This window comes from Aquarana catesbeiana, linkage group LG09, assembly GCF_042186555.1.
Source record: "Aquarana catesbeiana isolate 2022-GZ linkage group LG09, ASM4218655v1, whole genome shotgun sequence".
NCBI classification, from domain to species: Eukaryota; Metazoa; Chordata; class Amphibia; order Anura; family Ranidae; genus Aquarana; species Aquarana catesbeiana.
The window spans coordinates 211,021,876-211,035,296 of record NC_133332.1 but is presented as its reverse complement, the minus strand read 5'-3'; the positions used below and the strand labels follow the sequence as shown (position 1 = coordinate 211,035,296).

At 40.9% G+C, this 13,421-nt stretch overlaps 1 protein-coding gene across 2 annotated transcripts in view; it reads left to right on the top strand.

Moving 5' to 3' along the window:
- The window catches only part of LOC141108237 (LIM/homeobox protein Lhx3), a 195,282-nt gene that overhangs the window by 25,280 nt on the left and 156,581 nt on the right, over positions 1–13,421 (top strand). For both annotated transcript variants that reach the window (XM_073599640.1, XM_073599641.1), the window contains exon 2: positions 12,444–12,544. In XM_073599640.1, coding sequence (XP_073455741.1) covers positions 12,444–12,544 — 101 coding nt within the window. The remainder of the gene's footprint in view (positions 1–12,443; positions 12,545–13,421) is intronic.

The window sequence follows — 13,421 nt, the reverse complement described above, 5'->3', positions numbered from 1 at the left end:
TGACCACCGTTTTCATATGCGGGCGCTACTCGCGTATGTGTTCGCTTCTGCGCGCGAGCTCGTCGGGGCGGGGGTTTTTTAAAAAATTTGTTTTTTTATTATTTTACATTATTTTATTTATTTTTACACTTTAAAAAAAAAAAAAAAAGTGTCACTTTTATTCCTATTACAAGGAATGTAAACATCCCTTGTAATAGAAAAAAGCATGACAGGACCTCTTAAATATGAGATCTGGGGTCAAAAAGACCTCAGATCTCATATTTACACTAAAATGCAATAAAAAAAAAAAAAAAAAAAAAATGACATTTGAAAAAAATGTGCCTTTTAAGAGGCGTGGGCTAAAGTGACGTTTTGATGTCGCTTCCGCCCAGCAGTGTCATGGAGACGAGTGGGCGCCATCTTGACCTCACTCGTCTCCAGGCACAGGACGGAGACAGATGCAAAAGATTAAAAGTGATCTCGCAGCGAATCCACCGCAGGGACCACTTTTATCTGAAAGCCGGCCGCCGCATGAAAACGGGGATACCGGGGTTATGGCAGTTCCCCGGATATCCCCGTTCAAAGTTTGGACGTACATCGTTGTGCGGCGGTCAGTAAGTGGTTAAAGAGCCGACGTACAGCAACAACAGCTCGCCCAGGGGAGCCAACCTGCCGCAGTATAACTGGGGCGGCTGGTCGGGAAGTGGTTAATATCACTTTTAGAACTTTGATGGGTGTTGTTTTACTCAGACGTCCATCAATATGCATACACTACTTTAAGGGCCTGCTCAGACAGCGGGGGATAGCTGCTGCACACTAAACCGCAGCTGTTCGGTCTCTGGCAGCTGACTGTTCCAGCTGCAGAGAGCCAGCGGTAGGGGGCTCCCTTCTTTTTTGTTTTCTCAAGTGACACTTCCTTTAAAGGGGTTGTAAAGGTATGTGTTATTTCACCTTATCTCATCCTATGGATTAAGGTGAAAAAACACCTGGCAGTCACCGGCCCCCTAGCCCCCCCCCCCCCCTGTTTTACTTACATGAACCCCTTCATTCAGTCAGCTACGCGCTGGCTCCTTCTCCACGGGCTCCCGGCTCTTGATTGGATAGATTGATAGCAGCTCCCGCTGCTGTCAATCAATTTTAAATGTCGGGGGGGCGGGGCCGAGTCCAACATTCTGTGTCTATAGACGCAAATGCTGGACTCGGGAGAGCACCCGCAAGGTAACCCCCCTCGGGGAAGCCCTTCTCCGAGGGGGTTATCAGTTGTGGGGAGGAGCCGCCGGGGGACCCCAGAAGACCAGGTTCGGGGCCACTCTGTGCAAAACGAGCTGCACAGTGGAGGTAAGTATGACATGTTTGTTTTAAAAAAGAAAAAAAAAATTACCCTTACAATCACTTTAATGTCAATGTAGAGCAGTATGGTGTGTTGCGCTGCTGTACAGTGACATGCGATCCTGTCCAGTGCACTGCGATAAAATGCAGCTTGTCTGAATTTTATCACAGCTTGCTGCACCACACCTCCAGGTTGTGTTGCAGTGTGTATAGGACACACATATAAAACAAATATGTGTCTTAGCGGAGACCTGCTTGCTTCCACCGGACTACGTATGAACAGGACCGAAGTCACATATGATGACGTAACTTGTGTATAGCTGTCCACATTTCTAGCCTTATGTATAAGTTTGGGTTTGTGAGGGGAATCAAACTTAGGCCCCATTCGCACCTCAGCGTTTTGGAGCTCGAAGATCCAAAACGCTGGAGAAAAAAAAAATCAATTGCTTTCTATGGAGATGGTTCACATCTCCATTCCAAGTCGCCTGAAGCTCAACAAAGTTCTGGAAAGCTTTTTTTTTTTTTTTTTTTTTGTAGCTTGAATCGGGCAGATTAGAGCATTTTTGGTGTGTTTTTGTTTGTTTTTTTATTTCCATAGAACTAATGGAAACACGCCAGTCGAGCGTTTTTGTGCACCTTTTGGCTTGGTTTTCTGCTCAAATGAAAAAATTTCAAAGATAAAATATGAATTAATATGGTAATATATGAATAAACAAATGTAATATAAATACATAAATAACTAAAAGTCCTTCTAAATAAATATGTAATACATAAATAATTAATCCCAACCTTAAAAAATAACTTAATAATCAAAAAAATAAATTAATCATTTTTTTAAATTTTGTGTTAGGGTGTTTAGTTATTTTTATTTAATTTTTAAGGGTTAGAGGTTAAGGTTAGGGGTTATTTATTTATTAGTGTTCATTTATTGAATTGATTTATGATTTTTATTTGTGTATTCTACGTGTATTCATTTATTAGTGGTATTAACACCCTAATCAACAAATAATCTCTATTAGCGAATTCAAAAATGCTGTATAAAAACACACAAGTCGTGCAAAAACCGTGCCAAAATTGCCGGAAAACTGCTTTAAGATGCTATGGTCAGGTGTGAATGCAGCCTTATTAAGCTTATTCTATGCCTATACACTGCAAACTCCCAGTCCATGAGGCCACATGCACACTATTCTTTTTAGATGCCTTTTCTCCTACATGAGCAGTAGAAAAGCAGTAGAAAAAAAGTAGTAAAACCTGCATTTTTTCACGCAGGTTTATGCCCGTTCGGTGTTAATGCATTTGGTGATAATGCATTCTTTTGGCCAGAATATTATTTTTTTTCTGGCAATTGAAATGTATTAATGCTCAAAAACACACCTGCAGTTTGTGTGTTTTTTTTTTTTTTTTTTTTTTTTTTTTTTTAAGCCTAAATGTTTTGCAGACTGTGCAAGTGATTTTTTTTTTTTGCCTCTAAACTCTTGTAAATGCCTATGTGCATAGACTCATGGGTTAACATGGAGTGCGTTGGAACGATTTGACATGTCAAATGGCATGCCAAATTGGCGGCAATGGCACCGTCCGAATCGGTGCGATGCTGCATTTGCGGAGCTGCACCGATTCCCAAAAGTAGTTTCTGTACTACATTTGGTGACTTTGGGTTGCGTTTTCCTTTCCTTCCTGCAGCAACCCACACAGATGTCTCTGAAATCGCCCCCTGAAGTTGGGACTGACATGCGGGAATGAAATCGTGCGAGTTCAGCTGAACTCGCACGATTTAATTCCCGCAGTCAGTGTGAACCTGAACTTAGAGGCCGAAAAAAAAAATGGCATTTTTTTAGCTCAAGTGTGCACAAGGCCTTAATCGGAGGATACTGCCTGGTGTATTTGTCTTTAGCCTATATCAGACTAATATCTCCTTTTAAAGACCAGCAGAGAACTTTACATACATATTTGTGCATGTTGTCTGTGATTCTCTGGCGTGAATTGCCTATTATTTTTAAGTGTCGTGTTTTAAATGCTTGCATGCTAAGTGATTCCAACATGAGATATTGGAGGGTGTGGTGTCATTTTCTAGTGGGTGATCACACATCCCAGATGGTGCGCTTTGACCCAGAAGTGCAGTAAGCAACAGGCTAGCATTGTCAGCCTGCATTAATGTTTTCAGACCAGAACTGGCAGCCACCATCAGGGTCCCCTGCAGTTAGAATTGGACGAGGAAGTGTGCACACCGGCAGTGAAAGGGCTCACACCCCCCCCCCCCCCCCCTTCCTCCTCCTCTCCTCAAGCCAAACTGTTTTTCTTCTCTGAGCAATACATGACTTTGTGTGCTGCAGAATAGTCAGTTAAATCCTTTGTCTGCACCTCAATGGCTGCCCATCTGTCCTCGGATACCTTCAGTCCTCTCAGCTGTCAGCTTGTCTGCTTTAACCGACATCCTTCCTCAGCTGCTGTCAGTCTTGTGTATTCATAAGGAAGTAAAGCTGTATTGTTGTGTTTTGGGGAAAGTGGCAGTTTTTGGTCAGCTCCGGTCTAAAGGATGGATCTGGTAAATGGCCATCAAGGCTTTCATTGACAAAACTACCAACTGTTCTTAATAACCAAGGCCAGTGGCAGGGGTTAGAGGAATTTTTGTTGGAATTGTCACGGATTTTCACATTTGCTGCATTGTAGTATTCTGTGTGTTTTCTACATATGAAGAGAACCTGTCACGACGTTCTTCAGGTTCTTTTTAAAATGACCCTAGCCACAGACATATTTTTATGTCCATGTGTGCTAGATAATGTGGGTTATTAATAACCCACATTATCTAGCACACATGGACACCCATGTAAAAAGCAGAAAAACGCCTGTAATCTGCCCCAAATAAGCTCATGGTTTTTTTTTTTTTTTTTTTTTTGTTTTGTTTTTTTTTTTTTTTTTTTTTTTTGAGCTTAAGGCGTTTTTCAGGCATTTTTGCTTCAGGTGACAAAATGCTCAGATATGAACAGTTGCCTTTGAAATGAATGGGATTTTGCTTGTTGGGTGTTTTCAGGCGTTTTTTCTGGCAATTTACAAGCGTTTTATGAGCAGAAAACGCTCAGGTATGAATGCCGCCTTAAAGAGATACTACACACACACACACACACACACACACACACACACCTTATCCCTTCTCTTTATGTATGTGGATGATGACCCTGTACTTATTTTCATTAAAAATAACCTGTATACAGCTGTCATGTGACCCAGCTCTTTCCCAGCACATCTGCCGGAGGAGCTTCTAGTCCTCTGCTGCCAGTCTAATGTTCAAATGTTTAAAAAAAAAAAGAAAACTGCCTTCAGAATACAGAGGAAAACTACATCATTATTATTACCAAATAAATGTTGTAAATCATCATAAAAATATGTATTTGAACTCAAATCTGTAGTATTTTCTTGCATAAACATGGTGTGGGTTATTTGGGGGGGTTCTGGCAATCACAGCCTCTTTCACATCCCTCCAGCTTGTATCTATTTGTAGATGCTTAGTATTACAGGGAGGTGATGTCTCCGTCAATCAACATGTATAGATGAATGGGAAAAATTGCGCATAGGAAGATGGGTGAGCAGCCAACACTCCACTAGACACAAAGTGAATAACCAAATACAAAACAATAGTGTAGCGCTCAAAAAAAGCAGTGAAATAAGAAAAAAGTTAAATAAAACAATTGTGACAATTGATATAAAATTATGAGAAGGATAATGACATAACATATTAGTCCATCATAATCGGGTATACCATAACGGTGTGATTATACATGAACATAGGTGAATGATTCATAATGATACATTTTGAAAAAGTGCTTGATCGTGAAGTGCAGTCAAGGGAGGTAAAGTTGGCACGCTTACCAGATGAGGTGGACACGTACAGTGGGGCAAAAAAGTATTTAGTCAGCCACCAATTGTGCAAGTTCTCTCACTTAAAAAGGTGGGAGAGGCCTGCAATTGTCATCATAGGTATACCTCAACTATGAGAGACAAAATGTGGAAACAAATCCAGACAATTACATTGTCTGATTTTTGAAAGAATTTATTTGCAAATTATGGTGGAAAATAAGTATTTGGTCACCTACAAACAAGCAAGGTTTCTGGCTCTCACAGACCTGTATCTTCTTCAAGAGGCTCCTATGTCCTCCACTCATTACCTGTATTAATGGAACCTGTTTAAACTTGTTATCAGTATAAAAGACACCTGTCCACAACCTCAAACAGTCACACTCTAAACTCCACTATGGTGAAGACCAAAGAGCTGTCGAAGGACACCAGAAACAAAATTGTAGACCTGCACCAGGCTGGGAAGACTGAATCTGCAATAGGCAAGCAGCTTGGTGTGAAGAAATCAACTGTGGGAGCAATAATTAGAAAACGGAAGACATAAAAGACCACTGATAATCTCCCTCGATCTGGGGATCAACGCAAGATCTCACCCCGTGGGGTCAAAATGATCACAAGAACGGTGAGCAAAAATCCCAGAAACACACAGGGGGACCTAGTGAATGACCTGCAGAGAGCTGGGACCAACGTAACAAAGGCTACCATTCATAACACACTATGCCGCCAGGGACTTGGATCCTGCAGTGCCAGACGTGTCCCCCTGCTTAGGCCAGTACATGTCCGGGCCCATCTGAGGGTTGCTAGAGAGCATTTGGATGATCCAGAAGAGGATTGGGAGAATGTCATATGGTTAGATGAAACCAAAGTAGAACTGTTTGGTAGAAACACAACTCGTCGTGTTTGGAGGAGAGAGAATGCTGAGTTGCAACCAAAGAACACCATACCTACTGTGAAGCATGGGGGTGGCAACATCATGCTTTGGGGCTGTTTCTCTGCAAAGGGAACAGGACAACTGATCCGTGTACATGAAAGAATGAATGGGGCCGTGTATCATGAGATTTTGAGTGCAAACCACCTCCCATCAGCAAGGGCATTGAAGATGAAACGTGGCTGGGTCTTTAAGCATGACAATGATCCCAAACACACCGCCGGGCAAAGGAGGAGTGGCTTCGTAAGAAGCATTTCAAGGTCCTGGAGTGGCCTAGCCAGTCTCCAGATCTCCATAGAAAACCTTTTTGAGGCAGTTGAAAGTCCGTGTTGCCCAGCGACAGCCCCAAAACATCTCTGCTCTAGAGGAGATCTGCATGGAGGAATGGGCCAACATACCGGCAACAGTGTGAGACAACCTTGTGAAGACTTACAGAAAACGTTTGACCTCTGTCATTGCCAACAAAGGATATATAACAAAGTATTGAGATGAGCTGTTGATATTGACCAAATACTTATTTTCCACCATAATTTGCAAATAAATTCTTTCCAAATCAGACAATGTGATTGTCTGGATTTGTTTCCACATTTTGTCTCTCATATTTGAGGTATACCTATGATAAGTACAGGCCTCTCTCATCTTTTTAAGTGGGAGAACTTGCACAATTGGCTGACTAAATACTTTTTTTGCCCCACTGTACCATACAGCGCGTGGGTCAAACAGGCATAATGAGGGCTTAGCCTCAATGGTATAATCTGTGGATGGAGCGATAGATGGAAGGTAGACCCCCAAAGGATGGATGATGGATGATCACACTTCAGACAGACTAACTGCAAAGCATTCAGCAATTGTTGAAGCGGAGGTCCACCCTTAAAAAAAAAAAAAAATTACATAAAAATGCTCATAAAAATCTGAAAAAAAATTGAAAAAAAAAATCTTTTTTACTTACTAGAAATGGCTGTTGCTAGGCAGATCGTCCTAATCTGCAACTTCCTACTCCGTGGTGATCTTCATTTTTCTCCTCGTGTTGTCTTCTGGGGAATGGAACGTGCTGTGTTCTGGGAACTGTGCGTGTCCCAGAACACAGCCGGCCATTCACAAAGCGCTGCGCACTAGCAATCGAGCAGTGAAGCCGCAAGGCTCCACTGCCTGTTTCCCTTAGTTCGAATCGCGGAGACGGGACCCTATCTGATGGACGGATCGGCCTCGGGCGGCCGACATTGCGGGCACCCTGGACAGGTAAGTGTGCTTATTAAAAGTCAGCAGCTACAGTGTTTGTAGCTGCTGACTTTTAAAAAACATTTTTTTTCAGCTGACCCTCCACTTTAAATCATCCCATGGGCATTGAACATGAAAAACAAATGGATCCACATGGTGCAATACCATAAGGTCTTTTTTTTTTTTAAAGGGGTTCACACTTACAGAATTACAGGTAAAAACAAGCTTGTTCTTTTGGAAGGTAAAAAGCGATTGCCACGAACGTCACCCAACGCGTTTCATCCTAATGGACCTCATCTGGGGTGTGAGTGTTGTATGCAGTCGCTGTTTTGTGTATGTATATATATATATATATATATATATATATATATATATATATATATATATATATATATATATATATATATATATATATATATATATATATAATCATCAGTGAAGGACGTGCCTGAAAATGGATCACAGGGGACACCTGAAACTGCGGTAGACCAAGATGGAGCCGGCCTGCATTCCACGCCTTGCTCTACCGTTGGTAGCTAGAGGGGTGGAAAGTGACGTCATGCGCTCCACACCTCGCTTTCATGATCGCCTGTCGTGGATTAGAGGTGGAAAACACCGCAGATGCGTTCCACACTGATAATCCAACACATCACACCTTGTTGGTCCATACCCAAAGGCTGGAAGGGTGGGTACAACATGATGCTGACCACCCACCTTACAGCAGGACCATGGGCATACACAAAAAGGGGAAAGTGGGCTGGGACACAGCAAGGTTCAACTTCCGTAATAGTTAGATTTCTCACCATAAGCTGAGCATAGGAAACAAATATCCAATTACTCAAAACACATTATTAAAGGAACATGTCGCTAACAAATGTAATAATAATAAATATGCTCTCTGAATTAATCTTCAGGGATACACACTGTAATGTCTAAAACTCCCTGAAAATAGCTGATGCATTGCCTAGAGGTAAATTATGCCAAAAAGACCCCCTGGTTAACAAAGGGTAAATGAGGCATAATTAGAACCTACAGCAGCGATGGATCATTGACACAAACTTCGGGAGGTGTGTGAACATTAATAATAGACATGAGAATGGCATAAAGATGGCAAAAGGTGGGATGAATGGGAGCACGTAAAGGGACATCAAGCTTTGTTGATAAATGCATTGATGTCCCACTCCACATTCATACCGTATGGGAAATATGATTTGAGTTCATATATCCATATATTTCGAGTTTGGATACACCCCGTTTGGCTGAACCTCCCCGCCTAGGGGAAATGAACCGATCTATTGCCAAAAACCGAGTACCGGTTGGTCCCTCTGATGAAAATGAGCATAGTGTTTAACAAAACGGTTTCTTTTTTCCAAAGCTTATATTGGAAATGTGTTCACTAACTCTAGTTGAGAAACTACGTGTGGTCCTTCCCACATAGTGTTTCCCACACTGGCAAGTGATTAGATCCACAACGTGGTTTGTAACACACGTAATAAACTGTTTAATGGGATAGGATCTATGAGTAAAATTTTTTTTTTTTTTTCAAATAATATTTATTGAATTTTATCAGATTAACAATAACAACAATATGTCAGACAGAAAGCAGGCATGTTACAGCTTCTACATTGTAAATGAGCAAATAAGGAAAACAGAAAACAGGAAATAATATGTTAAGCCAACCATAAAAATTTGGTGTTCCCGAAGCTTCCGTTTGAGTTTGGTGAAATTGGCTACAAGCTGCTAAACCTAAGAGAGTCGTAGACAACTTGGTTGAGAAGAGTTCAGTAAGACATGGGGGTAGCGTGGGAGTGTTTTGAGGGTTTGTTGTGCGTAGGGGGAGAGAAGAATGCGTGGTCGTATGTGACTAAAAGAAGAGACGGTATATACCAAGATGGTCTGCCCGGGACCCATTCACCCCTAAAGGGACCATGCTGTGAATGGGTGGGGGCCAAGGTAGACTGGGTGGGGATTAGACATGTTCGGTATATCAGAGTCCGTGAGCACGTTCCCGTGCGGTTAGGGATTTTATTATGGGGAAAAGTACAGAAGTGTGTCCATTTATATTCGGGAAGAACCTCTAGTTGGATCGGTAAAGGAGTAGACAGGGTTAGGAGGGGGAAGGTAGGAAGTTAATGAGTATTTTAGGATGTGACGTCCAGCGCTGAGTGTGTTTGGGGGGGGGGGGGGGGGGGGAGAGGATTATGAGTAACATTTTAATGTGAAAGAAATTTAATTTCTCCCAAGTTTGTTTATGGAGACAGACATTGCATTTTTTGCATGGGAAATAACCCTTTAAATTATGAAAGAATGTGGGTCGAGAAGGGGGATTAATAATATTAGTAGCAATCTGCATTTGGAGTGATGGAGCCCCTCTGTAGATTACATCCACCTTCCGACATACAATGGCCCAATGATCAATGGTCATTCTTCAGTACCTTCCAATGTTTACTGAGAATGTGTTTAATTTCTCGATGCTGAATAGAGGACGTGAAAAGTGACCATTTAAAATCCTTTGATTGCCTGTTGATTCTAGACTGAGGATTATTCTGAAAAGATTCCTTTCTGTCCAATTTTAGCACTCCTATATATTTCTTGATCAAGGTCAGATTAAAGATAACGCTTTTTAAGAAATTTATCTCTAACCAGAGATGCCTGTATCTCAAAATCTTGGCTATTGGTACAGTTATATCACAACTTGTAAAACTGGCAACGTGGAACGGAGCGTAACCAGTTCCGGTGGTGACAACAGTCGACGGGAATGTAAGAGTACCTATCAGTTGGTTTGAAATAGGTACTAGTACATAATTGATTACCCATTACTTTAATGATCAGATCCAAAAAATGCATTTCATTTTTTTATTTTATTTTTTATTTTTTTTTATTTAAACTTTATTAGATTTTTTTTCATTTTATAAAATTTGATAAATACATAAAAAAAATACCAAAAAACACCTTTTACAAAGCAAAAACATTCAACCCTTATACCCCATTTCCCTCCCCCTCCCCTCCCTTTTTTATTGTACCCTTCATTTCGTTCCCCCTTCCCCCTCCTCCCATTCTCTACGCGCTCTCATCCCCTTTACCCTCTTCACCCATATCTCTGTATATTTCCTAGTTTTCATGAATTTAATTAATCTTTCCCAGATACTGGTAAATCTTTCTGTATACTCTACTATGCAGGTACTCCATTTTTAAGTATATATTCAACTCTTTTAAACCATTCTGTTATTGTGGGTCTTTCTGGATTTAACTTTTTTTTTAGGTATTGTCCCTTTGCTGCATTTATTAAATATGGCAGTATTGTACTCTTTATTATTTTTTTGAATTGTATGTATTGTGGAACAGACACACCCGCGGATCATCAGGTATGTCCATATCCACAATCTCCCTTTCATATATTTCTGTACGATCTGCTAATCCAAGATCTTCGGACATTACCACCACAAATGCTGCCCTCATTGTGTTTAGTTGAGGAGGGAGGGAGTTGGGCTGTCCTTTATCTGGAGTGTATACACACACGTGTGACTCTATCGTCATGTGTGCTGCATAAATATGAAATAGGAGGAAATGAACAGCTTAGAAGGGAACTGAAACTGGAGACTGCTCACTTTATGTGGCAATGGCTGGTCTACACAATCTGAGGCTGCAGTGGGGACACAGACAAGGGGGAAGGGTCAGTTAATAGCAGCATCAACCAGGTGTTTTTTTTTTTTTTTTTTTTTTTTTTTTTGCAGAATACAGAAATCGAATACCATAGTGCAGGGCTTGACAATTTTGCTTTGAATGTAGGAATTAGCTAAAAAAGTTAGGAGCCATTTTATTTTAAATGCTAACGGGTAGAACATGTAACGTATTTCAAAGCTAACGGGTAGAACATGTAACGTAACGTTTTCTGGAAGGTGAACTTATCCTTTTAACCCTTTCACAGCCAGGGCTGTTTTTGCCTTTTTTTTTTTTTTTTTTTTTTTTACACATGTTTCAAAGATCATTTTAGGCCTGAAGATTACATAAACCCCCCAAACATATATTTTCTGAAAAAAGACACCATAGAGAATAAAATAGTGGTAGTTCCAATATTTTGTCACACGATATTAACGCAAAGGTATCAAAATTTCAGTAAAAAATATTAAAGTTAATTTTAGGGGGACACAAAAACGCAGTGAATTACCCAATTTTTGGGGTAAAATATAAAAGCTGAGGTTGCACCAAGTGAATAGATACTGAACATGTCAGTACCCTATTTTCTATAGGCAACGCTTTAAAGCCCCCTATAAGTTATCAGTTTTGCGTTACGAAGGAGGTCTGGTGCTAGAATTATTGTCACCTGTGTAACCTGTATCACAATCGACGTTTTCAGACGTAGGCGCCCTATGTAAGTTTGTATGTGCTTATGTGGGGTGGTGGGGGTTTATGTGCTTGGGTGTAACTTCAATTTTTTACAATTAACTTTTTTTTTTTCTTAGTGTTTTTTTGTTTTTGTTGACAGGTTCTCTTTAATGAGAGATCCATGGTCTAAAAGACCCTGCATGTCTCCTCTGTGCACCACTGAATGTAATGCAATATATTTTTCACTGTATTATATTATTTCATGGCCGGGCAAACTGTCAACGGGGACTCGGAAGTGACGTCACTTCCGGGTCAACAACTAGAAGAGGAGGCGAGTGGTTGTGTGTCTCCCCCCACCCCCTCTACTCAGCAGCACCCGCTATCCTGGTCCCAGGCATGCAGATGAGCAAGCAGAGCCCGGCATACATAGTGGGGGGAGCATTTGGGCGGCAATATGCCTTTGTATTTTTCAGCGTAGATTATTTGACTGCTGATTGGTGATATTCTTCTGTAGTTACTAAACGTACAAACTCCTCTGTTACCCAGTCCTGGGGCCAGTTTGCTCCTGCGGACCAGTTTCAGCACAGAGACATATGGAGGCATTAACTGTACCTGCTCAGTGACATCCAGCCTGAATATCTTTAAAGATTTGTTTAAGCCTTGTGGCTGCTTGATACAATGTTACAGCTACTAAAGTGACATGTGCAGGATATCGGCAGAGCGTTTACATAATGTAACCAAAGACTTGTGTTGTCAAAAAATAGCTTGCCAGATGTGTATTCTCTTATGAAACTCTTGATTTCTTTCCTTCCAGACTGGCATCCATCAATAAAGATTGGTGTGATAAACTGTGCTGATGAGGACAATACGGCCATATGCAAGGACTATGGTGTCCAGTTCTATCCAACATTTCGGGTAAGTTCTGTGGCAATGGCAAAACCACTTTATACAGTATGTTTATGCCTAAAGATCGTATTCATGGGCCAGCAAACTAGAATCCCCTTTGCAATTATAGTAAAAGAGAACTCCAAATGTATCCCCATTCTCTTGAAGCTCCTGTTAAATATCAATGGTAAATTATTTTATAATGGCTTACAGAAAAAAGAAGTGATTAAAAGGGTTAAAGAAGGAAACACCTCTCTGTGTGTTAAACATGGCAAATTGTATGAATTACATGAGATTGCATGAAGAAGATATAGAAGACCAGTTCACATGCTTTAGCTATATTCTTTCCTGTACTGTTTTTTTTTTTTTCCCCCCAAATTCCTCATTTATATGAAAGAATAAAGTATCCATCAGAACATCATACAACAAGAGAAAGTAAGTTGCTGTGTCGCACCAAATATAAGACAATCCAATTTGACAGGGTAACACAGGATAGTGCGTGGTGCAGGAAGGTGGTAACCATGTACATTATGCTTGAGTTTGCACGGGCAGACACTTTACGTTTTTTAGAAAAAAAAAGAGGGAGGGGGAAAAACCAGGGTGATGATTTGCGTGGGTGTAATAGTGCGAAGAGCAGGAGGACCTCAATCCTCAGTGCAGCTCTCCAGGAGGAACTTCTCTTCGTCTGAATATATGAACATATTCCAGTATGCCCATGTTTTCGTATATCGTTCTCTTCTATTTTGGGCGGTACTAGTACCAGGTCTTCCAGGGTATTGATGTTCCTGACCTTATTAAGCCACATAGCAGTGGACGGAGGATTGGGGACTTTCCAGCACAGAGTAACACAAGCTTTGGTAGCATTAATCAAGTGATGAAGAACTGACTTCTTATATGTCCTAAGCAG